Source organism: Oncorhynchus clarkii, chromosome 26, assembly GCF_045791955.1.
Source record: "Oncorhynchus clarkii lewisi isolate Uvic-CL-2024 chromosome 26, UVic_Ocla_1.0, whole genome shotgun sequence".
Classification (NCBI taxonomy): Eukaryota; Metazoa; Chordata; class Actinopteri; order Salmoniformes; family Salmonidae; genus Oncorhynchus; species Oncorhynchus clarkii.
Window position 1 is genome coordinate 30,562,465 of NC_092172.1, and position 16,723 is coordinate 30,579,187.

Here is a 16,723-nt window from a genome sequence, read left to right on the forward strand (position 1 = left end):
CTGATAGCAGCCTTGATGATACAGACATGATCTCCCTTCTCAGTGCTTATGTATCATGAGTTATACTTGTGACATCTGTTTCTCTAGTGTGGGAACCTGGAGATTCAGCAAAGAGGGAGAGAAAGTGTGTGTGTGTCCAGAAGGAGAGAGAAAGTGTGTGTGTGTGTCCAGAAGGAGAGAGAAAGTGTGTGTGTGTGTGTCCAGAAGGAGAGAGAAAGTGTGTGTCCAGAAGGAGAGAGAAAGTGTGTGTGTCCAGAAGGAGAGAGAAAGTGTGTGTGTCCAGAAGGAGAGAGAAAGTGTGTGTGTCCAGAAGGAGAGAGAAAGCGTGTGTGTGTTCAGAAGGAGAGAGAAAGTGTGTGTGTGTCCAGAAGGAGAAAGTGCGTTAGCCCATGAGTTAATCAGCTTGTCTTCTAGCTGAGGCCTAAAAAAACAACAGCAGTATTCTTTGTACTATAGCATTATACAGCAGACCTAAACATGACTACATTATCTATTAACTACACACACACTCTCCCCCCTCCCCTGTACGAATCCAGCACCCTGGGGGATGTTTTCCACGCCCTGTGACGGGTGTGTTTGTACTAGGCCAGCTGATCAGTGGGCTCCGTTCCAGCTCCTCTCCAGGACAGCAGCAGTAGTTCTATTAATAAGACCTGCGTGCTGCTCTGCAGTCAGTCCGCTCTTTATAAACCTCTCCTCTTACATAATACACACTCGCTGTACACATTCTCACACGATACACACATTCTCACACGATACACACATTCTCACACAATACACACATTCTCACACGATACACACTAGAGGTCGACCGATTGTGATTTTTCAACGCCGATACCGATTATTGAAGGACCAAAAAGCCGATACCGATTAATCTGCCTATTTTGTTGTTGTTGTTTGTAATAATGACAATTACAACAACACTGAATGAACACTTATTTTAACTTAATATAATACATCAATAAAATCAATTTAGTCTCAAGTAAATAAAGAAACATGTTCAATTTGGTTTAAATAATGCAAAAACAAAGTGTTGGAGAAGAAAGTAAAAGTGCAATATGCGCCATGTAAGAAAGCTAACGCTTCAGTTCCTTGCTCAGAACATGAGAACATATGAAAGATGGTGGTTCCTTTTAACATGAGTCTTCAATATTCCCAGGTAAGAAGTTTTAGGTTGTAGTTATAATAGGAATTATACGACTATTTCCCTCTATACCATTAGTATTTCATTAACCTTTGACTATTGGATGTTCTTATAGGCACTTTAGTATTGCCAGTGTAACAGTATAGCTTCCGTCCCTCTCCGTGCTCCTCCGTGGGCTCGAACCAGCAACACAACGACAACAGCCACCATAGAAGCAGCGTTACCCATGCAGAGCAAGGGGAACAACTACTAGAAGGCTCAGAGCGAGTGACGTTTGAAACACTATTAGCGTGCGCTAACTATCTAGCCATTTCACTTCGGTTACACCAGCCTCATCTCGGGAGTTGTTAGGCTTGAAGTCATAAACAGCGCAATGCTTGACGCACAACGAAGAGCTGCTGGCAAAACGCACGAAAGTGCTGATTGAATGAATGTTTACGCGCCTGCTTCTGCTTACCACCGCTCAGTCAGATACCTAGCTACTTGATGCTCAGTCAGATTATACGCAACGCAGGACACACTAGATAATATCTAGTAATATCATCAACCATGTGCAGTTAACTAGTGATTATGATTGATTGATTGTTTTTTTATAAGATAAGTTTAATGCCAGCTAGCAACTTACCTTGGCTCGCATTCGCGTAACAGGCAGTCTCCTTGTGGAGTGCAATGAGAGAGCGGCAGGTCGTTATTGTGTTGGACTAGTTAACTTGAAAGATTGGATCCCCCGAACTGACAAGGTGAAAATCTGTCGTTCTGCCCCTGAACGTGGCAGTTAATCCACCGTTCCTAGGCCGTCATTGAAAATAAGAATGTGTTCTTTAACTGACTTGCCTAGTTAAATAAAGGGATACATTTTTTAAATTTTATTTGCAAAATGGCGCCCAAAAATACAGATTTTGCGATTGTTATGAAAACTTGAAATCGGCCCTAATTAATCGTCCATTCCGATTAATCAGTCGACCTCTAATACACACATTCTCACACGATACACACTTACTCACACAATACACACACTAAAACAGAAAGCTGACACCAGAGCAGCCATGTCCCATATTTCTCTGGCCTATCCCACTGGAACGGAGGATCTCTCTCTTTCCCTCCTTATTCTCCCTCCTGTGTTTCCCTCTCTCTTTCCCTCCTGCCAGAGCTTTACATTTAGCCTACTCCACTTGGAGGGAGCAGAGGGTTAGCAGAGCAGATCACTGTATAGGAAGTCTTATAGGCTGCTCCTCTCCCTTCTCACTCTCACCTGTCCTATAGCCATTAATCAGTCAAAGCTGGGTTCCTCTCCCCGACCCCCTCTCCAACTCCCTAAGTCTCAGCCTACAGCTGACTGCAGCCCCCTCCCCTGATCCATGTTCTCTGTGCTGTTTCTGTCTCGCTCCAACTCTGTGTCTGTGTTGACTGTTCTCTCTCCGTGTGTAGAGAGCAGCTCTGAGCACGTGGGAGGAGTTTCCTGGAAGAACACAGACACGCACACACACACACACACACACACACACACACACACACACACACACACACACACACACACACACACACATACAGTAGGGCAAAAAAGTATTTAGTCAGCCACCAATTGTGCAAGTTCTCCCACTTAAAAAGATGAGAGAGGCCTGTAAATTTTCAACATAGGTACACTTCAACTATGACAGACAAAATAAGAAACAAAATCCAGAAAATCACATTGTAGGATTTTAATGAATTTATTTGCAAATTATGGTGGAAAATATGTATTTGGTCACCTACAAACAAGCAAGATTTCTGGCTCTCACAGACCTGTAACTTCTTCTTTAAGAGTGTCCTCCACTCGTCACTCGTTACCTCCACTCGTTACCTGTCCGTGCAGAGAGCTGGGACCAAAGTAACAAAGCCTACCATCAGTAACACACTACGCCACCAGGGACTAAAATCCTGCAGTGCCAGACGTGTCCCCCTGCTTAAGCCAGTACATGTCCAGGCCCGTCTGAAGTTTGCTAGAGAGCATTTGGATGATCCAGAAGAAGATTGGGAGAATGTCATATGGTCAGATGAAACCAAAATATAACTTTTTGGTAAAAACTTAATTCATTGTGTTTGGAGGACAAAGAATGCTGAGTTGCATCCAAAGAACACCATACCTACTGTGAAGCTTGGGGGTGGAAACATCATGCTTTGGGGCTGTTTTTCTGCAAAGGGACCAGGACGACTGATCCGTGTAAAGGAAAGAATGAATGGGGCCATGTATCGTGAGATTTTGAGTGAAAACCTCCTTCCATCAGCAACGGCATTGAAGATGAAACGTGGCTGGGTCTTTTAGCATGACAATGATCCCAAACACACCGCCCGGGCAATGAAGGAGTGGCTTCGTAAGAAGCATTTCAAGGTCCTGGAGTGGCCTAGCCAGTCTCCAGATCTCAACCCCATAGAAAATCTTTGGAGGGAGTTGAAAGTCTGTGTTGCCCAGCAACAGCCCCAAAACATCACTGCTCCAGAGGAGATCTGCATGGAGGAATGGGCCAAAATACCAGCAACAGTATGTGAAAACCTTGTGAAGACTTACAGAAAACGTTTGACCTCTGTCATTGCCAACAAAGGGTATATAACAAAGTATTAAGATAAACTGTTGTTATTGACCAAATACTTATTTTCCACCATAATTTGCATAAATTAAAATTCATTAAAAATCCTACAATGTGATTTTTCTGGATTTTTTTTTCTCATTTTGTCTGTCATAGTTGAAGTGTACATATGATGAAAATTACAGGCCTCTCTCATCTTTTTAAGTGGGAGAACTTGCACATTGGTGGCTGACTAAATACTTTTTTGCCCCACTGTGTGTGTGTGTATATATATATATATATGACACACAGCGACCCCCATAGCCAGCTGAGAGGCTCTTTGTTAGAGCTGGGTTGTAGGGAGGACAGGGCTCTGTTTGAACATAACCTCTCTGACTGTCAAGCTTGTGTTTCTGTTGCTCCACCCTAACCCAACCCTGACCGGACAGACACTACAGCAGAACACACTGTTCTTTTTCTGTCTGAGTGTTGTTCTGTGCTCAGCTGACGTGGAGATTCTAAAATGATCCCCAGAACAGGAATATAGTGTTGTCCTTCCTCCCTTTCGGTCTGTGTTTAGTGGTTAGTCTGGGCCAGGGTGTTGTAGCATGTTGTCTCCTACTCTACAAGAGAACAGGAGCCTGCTGCCATTTGATTTGTCTGAGTTCCATGCCTTATCCCATTCTACACTGTCTATGATCTCTGAATGCGTGTTCTTGCTTGAATTGTGTAACTTGAAATGTATCCCCGTCAGAATGTATCTGACCAGTGTTTGTCTTTTCCCCTTCTTCCAGACGTGGTGGTGGAGGAGTTCTTTGAGTACGATGCTGAGGACTTCCTGGTGTTCCTGACCCTGTTGATCACTGAGGGACGGACCCCAGAATGTTCTGTGAAGGGTCGCACAGAGGGGCTGCACTGCCCCCCTGCAAAGTCCGCCCTGCCGCCCCTACACAGGCACGAGTGCAGTGACAAACTGCCACAGGTAATGTCCACAAACATACACACACAGATAACACACACTTCCCCAGGTAACACACACACACACACACTTACCCTCCCCTGTCTGTGTGTGTTCAAGTGTGTGCAGGCGCGGCGTGTGCGCTCGGAGGTGTGTGTGTTGTGGAGGAACAGTATTCCCATCATGGTGGAGGTGATGCTGCTGCCAGACTGTTGCTATGGAGATGAGAGTCCCCCTAGTGACCCCATCAGTGACCCAGCGATCAAACAAGATGCTCTGCTACTGGAGCGATGGACTCTGCAGCCTGTACCACGACAGTATGTACACACACACACACACACACACACACACACACACCCTGCAGCCTGTACCACGACAGTATGTACACGCACACACACACCCTGCAGCCTGTACCACGACAGTATGTACACACACACACACACACACACACCCTGCAGCCTGTACCATGACAGTATGTACACACACACACCCTGCAGCCTGTACCACGACAGTATGTACACACACACACACCCTGCAGCCTGTACCATGACAGTATGTACACACACACACACACACACACACACACACCCCCTGCAGCCTGTACCACGACAGTATGTACACACACACACACCCCCTGCAGCCTGTACCACGACAGTACGTACACGCGCGCGCACGCACACACACACACACACACACACACACACACACACTGCAGCCTGTACCACGACAGTATGTACACACACCCCCTGCAGCCTGTACCACGACAGTACGTACACACACACACACACACACACACACACTGCAGCCTGTACCACGACAATACACACACACACACACACACACACACCCTGCAGCCTGTACCACAACAGTATGTGTACACACACACACACACACACACACACACACACACACACACACACACACACACACACACACACACCCTGCAGCCTGTACCACGACAGTATGCACACACACACCCTGCAGCCTGTACCACGACAGTATGCACACACACCCCCTGCACACACCCCCCTGTGTATATTTTTAAACATGCATATTTAGTTAATATTGCCTGCTAACATTAATTTCTTATAACTAGGGAAATTGTCACTTCTCTTGCGTTCCGTGCAAGCAGTCAGGGTATATGCAGCAGTTTGGGCCGCCAGGCTCATTGCGAACTGTGTGAAGTCCATTTACTCCTAACAAAGGCCGTAATTAATTTGCCAGAATTTGACATAATTATGACACAACATTGAAGGTTGTACAATGTAACAGCACTATTTAGACTTAGGGATGCCATCCGTTAGATAAAATACGGAACAGTTCCGTATTTCACTTAAAGAATAAACGTTTTATTTTTGAAATAATAGTTCCCGGATTTGACCATATTAATGACCTAAGGCTCGTATTTCTGTGTGTTATTATGTTATAATTATATTTGATATTTGATAGAGCAGTCTGACTGAGCAGCAGCAGGCTCGTAAGCATTCATTCAAACAGCACTTTCGTGCATTTGCCAGCAGCTCGTCGCAATGTTTCAAGCATTGCACTGTTTATGACTTCAAGCTTATCAACTCCCGAGATTAGGCTGGTGTAACCGATGTGAAATGGCTATCTAGTTAGCGGGGTGCGCGCTAATAGCATTTCAAACGTCACTCGCTCTGAGACTTGGAGTCGTTGTTCCCCTTGCTCTGCAAGGGCCTAGGCTTTTGTGGAGCGATGGGTAACAATGCTTCAAGGGTGGCTGTTGTCGATGTGTTCCTGGTTCGAGCCTAGGTAGGGGCAGGGAGAGGGACAGAAGCTATACTGTTACACTGCAATACTAAAGTGCCTATAAGAACATCCAATAGTCAAAGGTATATGAAATACAAATGGTATAGAGAGAAATAGTCCTATAATTCCTATAATAACCTCAACCTAAAACTTCTTACCTGGGAATATTGAAGACTCATGTTAAAAGGAACCACCAGCTTTCATATGTTCTCATGTTGTGAGCAAGGAACTAAAACGTTAGCTTTTTTACATGGCACATATTGCACTTTTACTTTCTTCTCCAACACTTTGTTTTTGCATTATTTAAACCAAATTGAACATGTTTCATTATTTATTTGAGGCTAAATTGATTTGATTGATGTATTATATTAAGTTAAAATAAAGTGTTCATTCAGTATTGTTATAATTGTCATTATTACAAATAAATAAATACATAAAAATGTTAAAAAATCGGCCGATTAATCGGTATCGGCTTTTTAGGTCCTACAATAATCGGTATCGGCATTGAAAAATCATAATCGGTCGACCTCTAGTACACACACACTGCAGCTTGTACCACGACAGTATGTACACACAATGCAGCCTGTACCACGACAGTATGTACACACACACCCTGCAGCCTCTACCACGACAGTATGCATACACACATGCAATGCAGCTTGTACCACGACAGTATGTACACACACTGCAGCATGTACCACGGCAGTATGCACACACGACACATACTTTTTGTCAGGACTAGGTTGAGCTAGTGGCACATGCAAAAACTGGAATATTCCACTTTGCCGCCGTATCAAACAGAAAACATGTATATACACTACCGTTCAAAAGTTTGGGGTCACTTAGAAATGTCCTTGTTTTTGAAAGAAAAGCACATTTTTTGTCCATTTAAAATAACATCAAGTTGATCAGAAATACAGTGTAGACATTGTTAATGTTGTAAATTACTATTGGAAATGACAGATTTTTAAAAATGGAATATCTACATAGGTGTACAGAGGACCATTATCAGCAACCATCACTCCTGTGTTCCAATGGCACGTTGTGTTACCTAATCCAAGTTTATCATTTTAAAATGCTAATTGATCATTAGAAAATAACTTTGCAATTATATTAGCACAGCTGACAACTGTTCTGATTAAAGAAGCAATAAAACTGTACTTCTTAAGACTAGATGAGTATCTCCAGCATCAGCATTTGTGGTTTCGATTACAGGCTCAAAATGGCCAGAAATAAGAACTTTCTTCTGAAACTCGTCAGTCTATTCTTGTTCTGAGAAATCAAGGCTATTTGATGTGAGAAATTGCCAAGAAACTGAAGATCTGGTACAACGCTGTGTGGTACAATGCTGTGTACCCTTCACAGAACAGCGCAAACTGGCTCTAACCAGAATAGAATGAGGAGTTGGAGGACCCGGTGCACAACTGAGCAAGAGGACAAGTACATTAGAGTGTCTAGTTTGAGAAACAGACACCTCACAAGTCCTCAACTGGCAGCTTCATTAAATAGTAGCCGCAAAACACCAGTCTCAACATAAACAGTGAAGAGGCGACTACGGGATGCTGCCTTCTAGGCAGAGTTCCTCTGCCCAGTGTCTGTGTTTTTGCCCATCTTAATCTTTTCTTTTTATTGGCCAGTCTGAGATATATATTTTTCTTTGCAACTCTGCCTAGAAGGCCAGCATCTTGGAGTCGCCTCTTCACTGTTGACGTTGAGACTGGTGTTGTGCACCAGGGCCTCCCACTCTTTCTATATTGTATATTTTTAAGACTGACCATGAAAACAATTGGCATTGGCATCGTTGCTAATGCTAATTTCCTTAGCCTTAGCCAAGCAAAGGCCTGATTCTCTCTCCTCCCCCCTGTCTCTCTCTAGGAGCGGTGATAGGTTTATAGAGGAGAAGACTCTGCTGTTGGCTGTTCGTTCCTACGTCTTCTTCTCCCAGCTCAGTGCCTGGCTCAGTGCTTCTCACGGCATTGTACCCCGAAACATCTTGTATAGGTAATACACACACACCTTCCTCTACAGGTAACACACACAAGAATACACAAAGAACCTCTTAACGACTTCCCCATTATTTTTCTATATTGTTACTGAATATTGATCATAAAATACTTTCCAAAGTGAACTAAATAATTTGATGTGATCACAAGTTATAAGCCTGCGTGTTTCTGTCCCACAGGATCAGTGCAGCAGATGAGGAGTGTGTCTGTCAGTTCTCCCAGCCCCCAGCGGAGCACCTGTTCCCTGTCCCTAACGTGTCTCAGAGTGTTGCCCTGAGGCTCAGGGTCCAGTCACTCCCTCGTCAGCCCACCTACCCCACCCTGGCCTGTAGCATACACACCGGCCTGACCCTGGCCCCACTCTACAGCAAGACCCCCAGCCTTAAGCCCAACCTCAGCCCTAACCTCTACAGCAAGACACCTAGCCTTAACCCAGGCCTGAACCCTAACCCGCCTCTGTACGAGAGGAGCCACGACTCTAAAGAGAGCCACAACAGAGCGGCTCTGCCTTTCTCTGGCCTCCCCTTCCCCAGTCCTCCCAGTCTCCCCCTGCCCAGTAAGAGAGGCCCGGACCCCACAGACAGCCATGGTCATTCTAGCCAGAATGGATCAGACCTCCCCCGGGTCAATAAGGGGCAGACATCATCCCCCTACCACCTCCCCATCTCCCCACGGCCCTCCCCCCGTCCCTACAGGAAGCTGTCCTCCACTCTGCCCCTCCCCCCCGGGGGAAAGACTGTCAGGTGGCTCTATTCCCTCACCTCAGACCCCTCCGATGACATCACACACACCACCGAGGATTATGGGAAGGCCGTCAACGGGGCCGAGAGCTCCAAGGGGCGTGGCTCCGAAGCCCCCCGGGCCTTTAAGACTTATTCTTTGGCAGAGCCCCCGCGGTGCCCCTCCCCCAGACCCTCCTCTGAGACCAATCCTCTGATTGGCTCGCTGCTCCAGGAGAGACAGGAAGTCATTGCCCGCATCGCTCAGCGCCTCAACTTCTGCGACCCGACCGCCCCCCATCTTCCCCCTGCCCTCTTCACCCCCGACACCCCCACCAAGACCCCTGTCCGGAGCAGTTACCTTGGCAACACCACGCTCAGCAAGACCAAAGAGCCAGAGGAAGCTCCACCCACTGAGGACACCCCGCCCTCCCCTTTCGACACGCCCATTGGCGACGCAGCGGCTATTATCAGGGAGACGCTGTCCCCGAAACCTGTTGCCTGCCGCAGACTGAGACTCCCAGAGGACAGAGATGGAGAGAGACTCAGAGACAGAGTCAGGGAGACACTGAGAGACCTGGAGACACAGAGAGACAGAGAGGCATTGAGAGACCGAGAGCGAGACGGTAGTCTCTTGTCTCATGCTGTTCAGGACATTACCAGACTGATTCAGGACAGACTGTCTGTCCCCTCTCTGTCGCCAACACACAGCCGCAGCCCGCTACACAAACCACATACACACAGCACACACACGCTGTGCACTGACACACACACCACACACAGAGGCGGCAACAGTCATAGCAGTGGCCACTGCAACGGCTACACACCCAGCCATGACACACACACTCCCTCACACACACCTGCTAGCACAGACAGAGCTGGTGCTCCTCCAGAGACAGACGGTCCAATCAGAGCCCAGAACGGCTGTTCAACACTTGAAGATCCTCAAGTCAGCCCCCGACTCCAAATCCTGCTCCAGTCTTCTTCTCTAGTCATCCCACGGCCTCTACCCCAGCCACAGTCTTCTCCTCTAGTCATCCCACGGCCTCTACCCCAGCCCCAGTCTCAGGCCTCTCCACTACTCAGCCCCAAGAGTCCCAGGGCCAAGACCCCAAAGAGTTTACACCCCAACCGCCCCCAAGAGGAGCCCAGACCCTCCTCTCCTAAAGACAACATCCTGAGGACCATCCATACCCTGACAGTGACCCAGACCACCACCCTGACCCAGACCACTGCACAGACCTTGACCACCAAGCTCACCCACACCCAGACCACTGCTCTCATCCAGAACCACATGAAACCTCTGACTCAGTCTCACAACCAGACCCAGACAGTCTCTCGAACTCCACCCTCACAGACTCAGGGCAGCCCTCGAACCCAGTCCTCTAGTCTCCAGGATGAGAACCAGCCCCCCCCAGGTTCCAAGTCTTCCAGCCCCCCCGGTCCTGCTACCACACCCCCTGGCACAGAGCCCAACACTGTCCTGGTGAGTGTCCCTATAGACAAGCACACCTGATTAGAAAATCACCTCACACTGCAGTACATGTTGAATATCATCCGTGTGGCTTATTTTGTCCAACACAAAGAAACTTCAATTTAAAAACCTGCCTATGTGAAAGAGGATATTACCACTTTTGGAAAATGTTGATTAACAGTACAGAGATTTTGAGAAAGGATCTTTGACATAGTGTATTTGGCATTTGTATAAAATGGTTGTTGAGAATTGCTGTATTAAAGCCAGTGTGTGTTTTTTTTCTTCCACGTAGCGTTCTCCCTCGCCCCTGAGACCTTGTAACAGTCGGAGGAAACACAACCGTCACTCTCTGGACTCCACCCTCACCAAGGCCTTCCACCCCTGTACCGGCCTGCCCCTGCTCTCCAGCCCTGTAAGACACACACACACACACACTGTCAGTCAGGGTGTGGAGCCATATGACTCATCTTCTCCTCAATAGTATGAATACTCTGACTAAACTCCTGTTGATGCTGACTAGGTTGTTCATAACAATGGAATCATTTTAAAGTTGTGTGTGTGTTTCATGTGGTGCTTGTTTTTGTTATTATTATTATTATTATTAAATACTTGTGTGTGCTGTCATGCTATAGTGTTTAAATTGGGTTTTTTGATGTATATGTTGCCAATAAAGTTTTGTGTACAGTTGTGTGTGTTGTATTATTAAATGTGTGTGTTGTTTCTCTCAGGTTCCTCAGAGGAGAACTCAGACTGGTTACTTTGACCTGGACTCTTCTCTGACCAGCTGTAAAGGACTGCCCTGGACCGCAGGGAAGAGGTACTGATCTCTAACTCACACACACATCATACACACATTTAGACTGGGATATACAGTGCCTTGCGAAAGTATTCGGCCCACTTGAACTTTGCGACCCTTTGCCACATTTCAGGCTTCAAACATAAAGATATAAAACTGTATTTTTTGGTGAAGAATCAACAACAAGTGGGACACAATCATGAAGTGGAACGACATTTTATTGGATATTTCAAACTTTTTTAACAAATCAAAAACTGAAAAATTGGGCGTGCAAAATTATTCAGCCCCCTTAAGTTAATACTTTGTAGCGCCACCTTTTGCTGCGATTACAGCTGTAAGTCGCTTGGGGTATGTCTCTATCAGTTTTGCACATCGAGAGACTGACATTTTTTCCCATTCCTCCTTGCAAAACAGCTCGAGCTCAGTGAGGTTGGATGGAGAGCATTTGTGAACAGCAGTTTTCAGTTCTTTCCACAGATTCTCGATTGGATTCAGGTCTGGACTTTGACTTGGCCATTCTAACACCTGGATATGTTTATTTTTGAACCATTCCATTGTAGATTTTGCTTTATGTTTTGGATCATTGTCTTGTTGGAAGACAAATCTCCGTCCCAGTCTCAGGTCTTTTGCAGACTCCATCAGGTTTTCCAGACTGGTCCTGTATTTGGCTCCATCCATCTTCCCATCAATTTTAACCATCTTCCCTGTCCCTGCTGAAGAAAAGCAGGCCCAAACCATGATGCTGCCACCACCATGTTTGACAGTGGGGATGGTGTGTTCAGCGTGATGAGCTGTGTTGCTTTTACGCCGAACATAACATTTTGCATTGTTGCCAAAAAGTTCAATTTTGGTTTCATCTGACCAGAGCACCTTCTTCCACATGTTTGGTGTGTCTCCCAGGTGGCTTGTGGCAAACTTTAAACAACACTTTTTATGGATATCTTTAAGAAATGGCTTTCTTCTTGCCACTCTTCCATAAAGGCCAGATTTGTGCAATATACGACTGATTGTTGTCCTATGGACAGAGTCTCCCACCTCAGCTGTAGATCTCTGCAGTTCATCCAGAGTGATCATGGGCCTCTTGGCTGCATCTCTGATCAGTCTTCTCCTTGTATGAGCTGAAAGTTTAGAGGGACGGCCAGGTCTTGGTAGATTTGCAGTGGTCTGATACTCCTTCCATTTCAATATTATCGCTTGGACAGTGCTCCTTAGGATGTTTAAAGCTTGGGAAATCTTTTTGTATCCAAATCCGGCTTTAAACTTCTTCACAACAGTATCTCGGACCTGCCTGGTGTGTTCCTTGTTCTTCATGATCCTCTCTGCGCTTTTAACGGACCTCTGAGACTATCACAGTGCAGGTGCATTTATACGGAGACTTGATTACACACAGGTGGATTGTATTTATCATCATTAGTCATTTAGGTCAACATTGGATCATTCAGAGATCCTCACTGAACTTCTGGAGAGAGTTTGCTGCACTGAAAGTAAAGGGGCTGAATAATTTTGCACGCCCAATTTTTCAGTTTTTGATTTGTTAAAAAAGTTTGAAATATCCAATAAATGTCGTTCCACTTCATGATTGTGTCCCACTTGTTGTTGATTCTTCACAAAAAAATACAGTTTTATATCTTTATGTTTGAAGCCTGAAATGTGGCAAAAGGTCGCATAGTTCAAGGGGGCCGAATACTTTCGCAAGGCACTGTATGTTCCGGGTAGCCCCAAACAACAACATTGACGTACGTATACGCTGACTCGGTGAGCGAGTTTATTAGCAAGTGCATCGGTGATGTTGTACCCACTGTGAGTATTAAAACATTCCCTAACCAGAAACCGTGGATTGATAGCAGCATTCGCACAAAACTAAAAGCGCGAACCACCGCTTTTAATCATGGCAAGACGACTGGAAACATGACCGAATACAAACAGTGTAGTTATTCCCTCTGCAAGGCAATCAAACAAACAAGCAAAGCGTCAGTATAGAGACAGTAGAGTCGCAATTCAACGGCTCAGACACAAGACGTATGTGGCAGGGTCTATAGTCAATCATGGATTACAAAAAGAAAACCAGCCCGTCGCGGACAACGATGTCTTGTGCCCAGACAAATTAAACAACTTCTTTTCTCGCTTTGAGGACAATACAGTGAGTAAAACATTTAAACGTGTTAACCCTCGCAAGGCTGCAGGCCCAGACGGCATCCCCAGCCGCGCCCTCAGAGCATGCGCAGACCAGCTTGCTGGTGTGTTTACAGACATATTCAATCAATCCCTATCCCAGTCTGCTGTTCCCACATGCTTCAAGAGGGCCACCGGTGTTTCTGTTCCCAAGAAAGCGAAGGTAACTGAGCTAAACAACTACCGCCCCATAGCACTCACTTCTGTCATCATGAAGTGCTTTGAGAGACTAGTCAAGGACCATATCACGTCCACTCTAACTGATACCCTAGATCCACTCCAATTTGCTTACCTCCCCAATAGGTCCACTGACGACGCAATCCCCATCACACTGCACACTGCCCTATCCTATCTGGACAAGAGGAATACATATGTAAGAATGCTGTTCATTGACTACAGCTCAGCATTCAACACCATAGTGCCCTCCGAACTCGTCATTAAGCTCGAGACCTTGGGTCTCGACCCCGCCCTGTACACCTGGGTCCTGGACTTTCTGACGGGCCGCCCCCAAGTGGTGAGGGTAGGAAACAACATCTCCACCCCGCTGATCCTCAACACTGGGGCTCCACGAGGGTGCGTTCTCAGCCCTCTCCTGTTCACCCATGACTGCGTGGCCATGCACGCCTCCAACTCAATCATCAAGTTTGCAGACGACACTACAGTGGTAAGCTTTATTACCAACAACGACGAGGCGGCCTACAGGGAGGAGGTGAGGGCCCTCAGAGTGTGGTGTCAGGAAAATAACCTCTCACTCAACGTCAACAAAACAAAGGAGATGATCTTGGACTTCAGGAAACAGCAATGTTTACATATCCTACATTACTCATCTTATATGTATACACTGTACTCTATACCATCTACTGCATCTTGCCTATGCCGCACGGCCATCGCTCATCCATATGTACATATTCTTATTCCATCCCTTTACATTTGTGTGTATAAGGTAGTCGTTTGTTAGATTACTTGTTAGATATTACTGCACTGTCGGAACTAGAAGCACAAGCATTTCGCTACACTCACGTTAACATCTGCTAACCATGTGTATGTGACCAATAAAGTCTGATTTGATTTAGACTCATCATGTACACACCATAGATCCATGGTCAGATTTAGGTTCTTAATAACCTTGTCCTCAAACTCAATTGCTACCACTTAGAGGTTCAATAGAGAGCAAGCCGACTGGTAGGTGAGATTATGTTCTTACTAGACATCAGTGTTCAGTCAGTCCAGGCCTGTACTGTACTGTAGCCCTGTCCTGTCCTCTCACACTGCCACCTGCTGTTCTGGCGGCTGTATTGCTAGTACTGTTGCTACTGGCCTGACACTGAGGCTCAACTCAAAATGGCAGCTGTACACAGCTCTACAGTCAGAGGCCCTGCTCTGCTCTGATCTGGCCGCTGGGTTACTGTGTGGATTAGGGATTAGAGGTCCGTTTGACCGGGGATGATGCTTCTACATACATAGCTGATTAAGGTTTGATAGTGTTTGAATATACAGTATTAGTCATGTAGAATCATAAATTCAGATTTAGACTGCATGACAGCAATCCATGCTTGGGTTTAGCTTCCTTGGCACTGTTTCCAAATAGTAATATTTTAGCATTTGTGGCACAAATCCCATTCAAGTCATGGGACTGATATTAGCATATTTCGTGCATGTCCAAATCATCCGAGGGTTGCAGGGTCTGCAAGCCATCTCTAATTCTCATTATTTAACAAATGAATAAATCGGCCAATGTGTGTGTGAACCCGTTTTTAACCCTCTGTCTGTTCTGTTGTGAAGAGTGTGTGTGAAGAGAGTGGAGGAGTCAGAAGAACCTCAGCCGCTGTTCAGTGCCAGTGCTCCACCTGCCAGCCTCAGTCTACTGGGCAACTTTGAGGTACCACTCACTCACTCACTCACTCACTGACTCACTCACTCACTCACGTCACATAAGTGTACATGTATTGTATCTAAAGCATGTGTGTGTTACAGGAGTGTGTGTTGAACTACCGCCTGGAGCCGTTGGGGTCGGTGGAGGGTTTCATGGCCGAGGTGGGTGCTTCCGGAACCTTCTGCCCCAGTCACATGACCTTCCCCGTTGACGTTTCCTTCTACAGCATCTCTGACGACAACGCACCCTCGCCATACATGGTGAGACACACCTACAGTACATACAGACATATTATATATATCCCCCACACACTTTATATGCACTGAACAAAAATATAAATGCAACAATTTCAAAGATTTTACTATGCTACGGTTCATATAAGGTAATCAGTCAATTGAAATAAATGAATTAGGCCCTACACTATGGTTTTCACATGACTGAAAAAGCAGTCAGTATCTGGTGTGACCACCATTTGCCTCATGCAGCGCGGCACATCTTCACATAGAGTTGATCAGGCTGTTGATTGTGGCCTGTGGAATGTTGTCCCACTCCTCTACAATGGCTGTCCAAAGTTGCTGGATATTGGCGGGAACTGGAACACGCTTTTGTACACGTTGATCCAGAGCATCCCAAACATGCTCGATGGGTGACATGTCTGGTGAGTATGCAGGCCATGGAAGAACTGGGACATTTTCAGCTTCCAGGAGTTGTGTACAGATCCTTGCAACATGGGGCCGTGCATTATCATGCTGAAACATGAGATGATGTTATGTGTGTGTGTATATATATTATATTATATTTATATATATTATATTTATATTATATTTATATATATTATATTTATATTATATTAATATATATTATATTATATTTATATATATTATATTTATATTATATTTATATATATTTATATATATATTATATTTATATATATATTATGTATGTATGTATATGCACACACACACTTACTGCTCACAGTGCAGATCAATATTAATAGTGTGTGTGTGTTGTTTTTGCTACAGGGAGTTATTAACCTGGAGACTCTGGGTAAACGGGGCTACCGTGTCCCTCCATCAGGAACCATTCAAGTGGTGAGGACAGATTTTCACTCTGTTGATTATACACATTGAAGACTTTTGTTTAAATGTGTGTGCATGCGTGTCACTGTTGCTGACATAATAACTCCAGACAGAGAGAACAAAGGAAAGATGGGCCAGCTCCCGTTCCAGCAGAGAGTTAGGAGAGGGAGACCTTAAGTGGGGACAGAGAGA

At 45.6% G+C, this 16,723-nt stretch overlaps 1 protein-coding gene across 2 annotated transcripts in view; it reads left to right on the forward strand.

The window, feature by feature from the left end:
• LOC139384489 (atos homolog protein A-like) overlaps positions 1–16,723 on the forward strand; it is a 30,470-nt gene that overhangs the window by 12,232 nt on the left and 1,515 nt on the right. The window contains exons 2-10 of one of the 2 annotated variants that reach the window (XM_071129282.1): positions 4,482–4,669; positions 4,766–4,962; positions 8,291–8,416; positions 8,598–10,623; positions 10,904–11,023; positions 11,340–11,428; positions 15,362–15,458; positions 15,554–15,712; positions 16,475–16,543. In XM_071129282.1, the coding sequence (XP_070985383.1) occupies positions 4,482–4,669; positions 4,766–4,962; positions 8,291–8,416; positions 8,598–10,623; positions 10,904–11,023; positions 11,340–11,428; positions 15,362–15,458; positions 15,554–15,712; positions 16,475–16,543 (3,071 nt within the window). Of the gene's footprint in view, positions 1–4,308; positions 4,670–4,765; positions 4,963–8,290; positions 8,417–8,597; positions 10,624–10,903; positions 11,024–11,339; positions 11,429–15,361; positions 15,459–15,553; positions 15,713–16,474; positions 16,544–16,723 lie in introns of those variants that run through there. The other variant, XM_071129281.1, reaches the window with a different exon arrangement.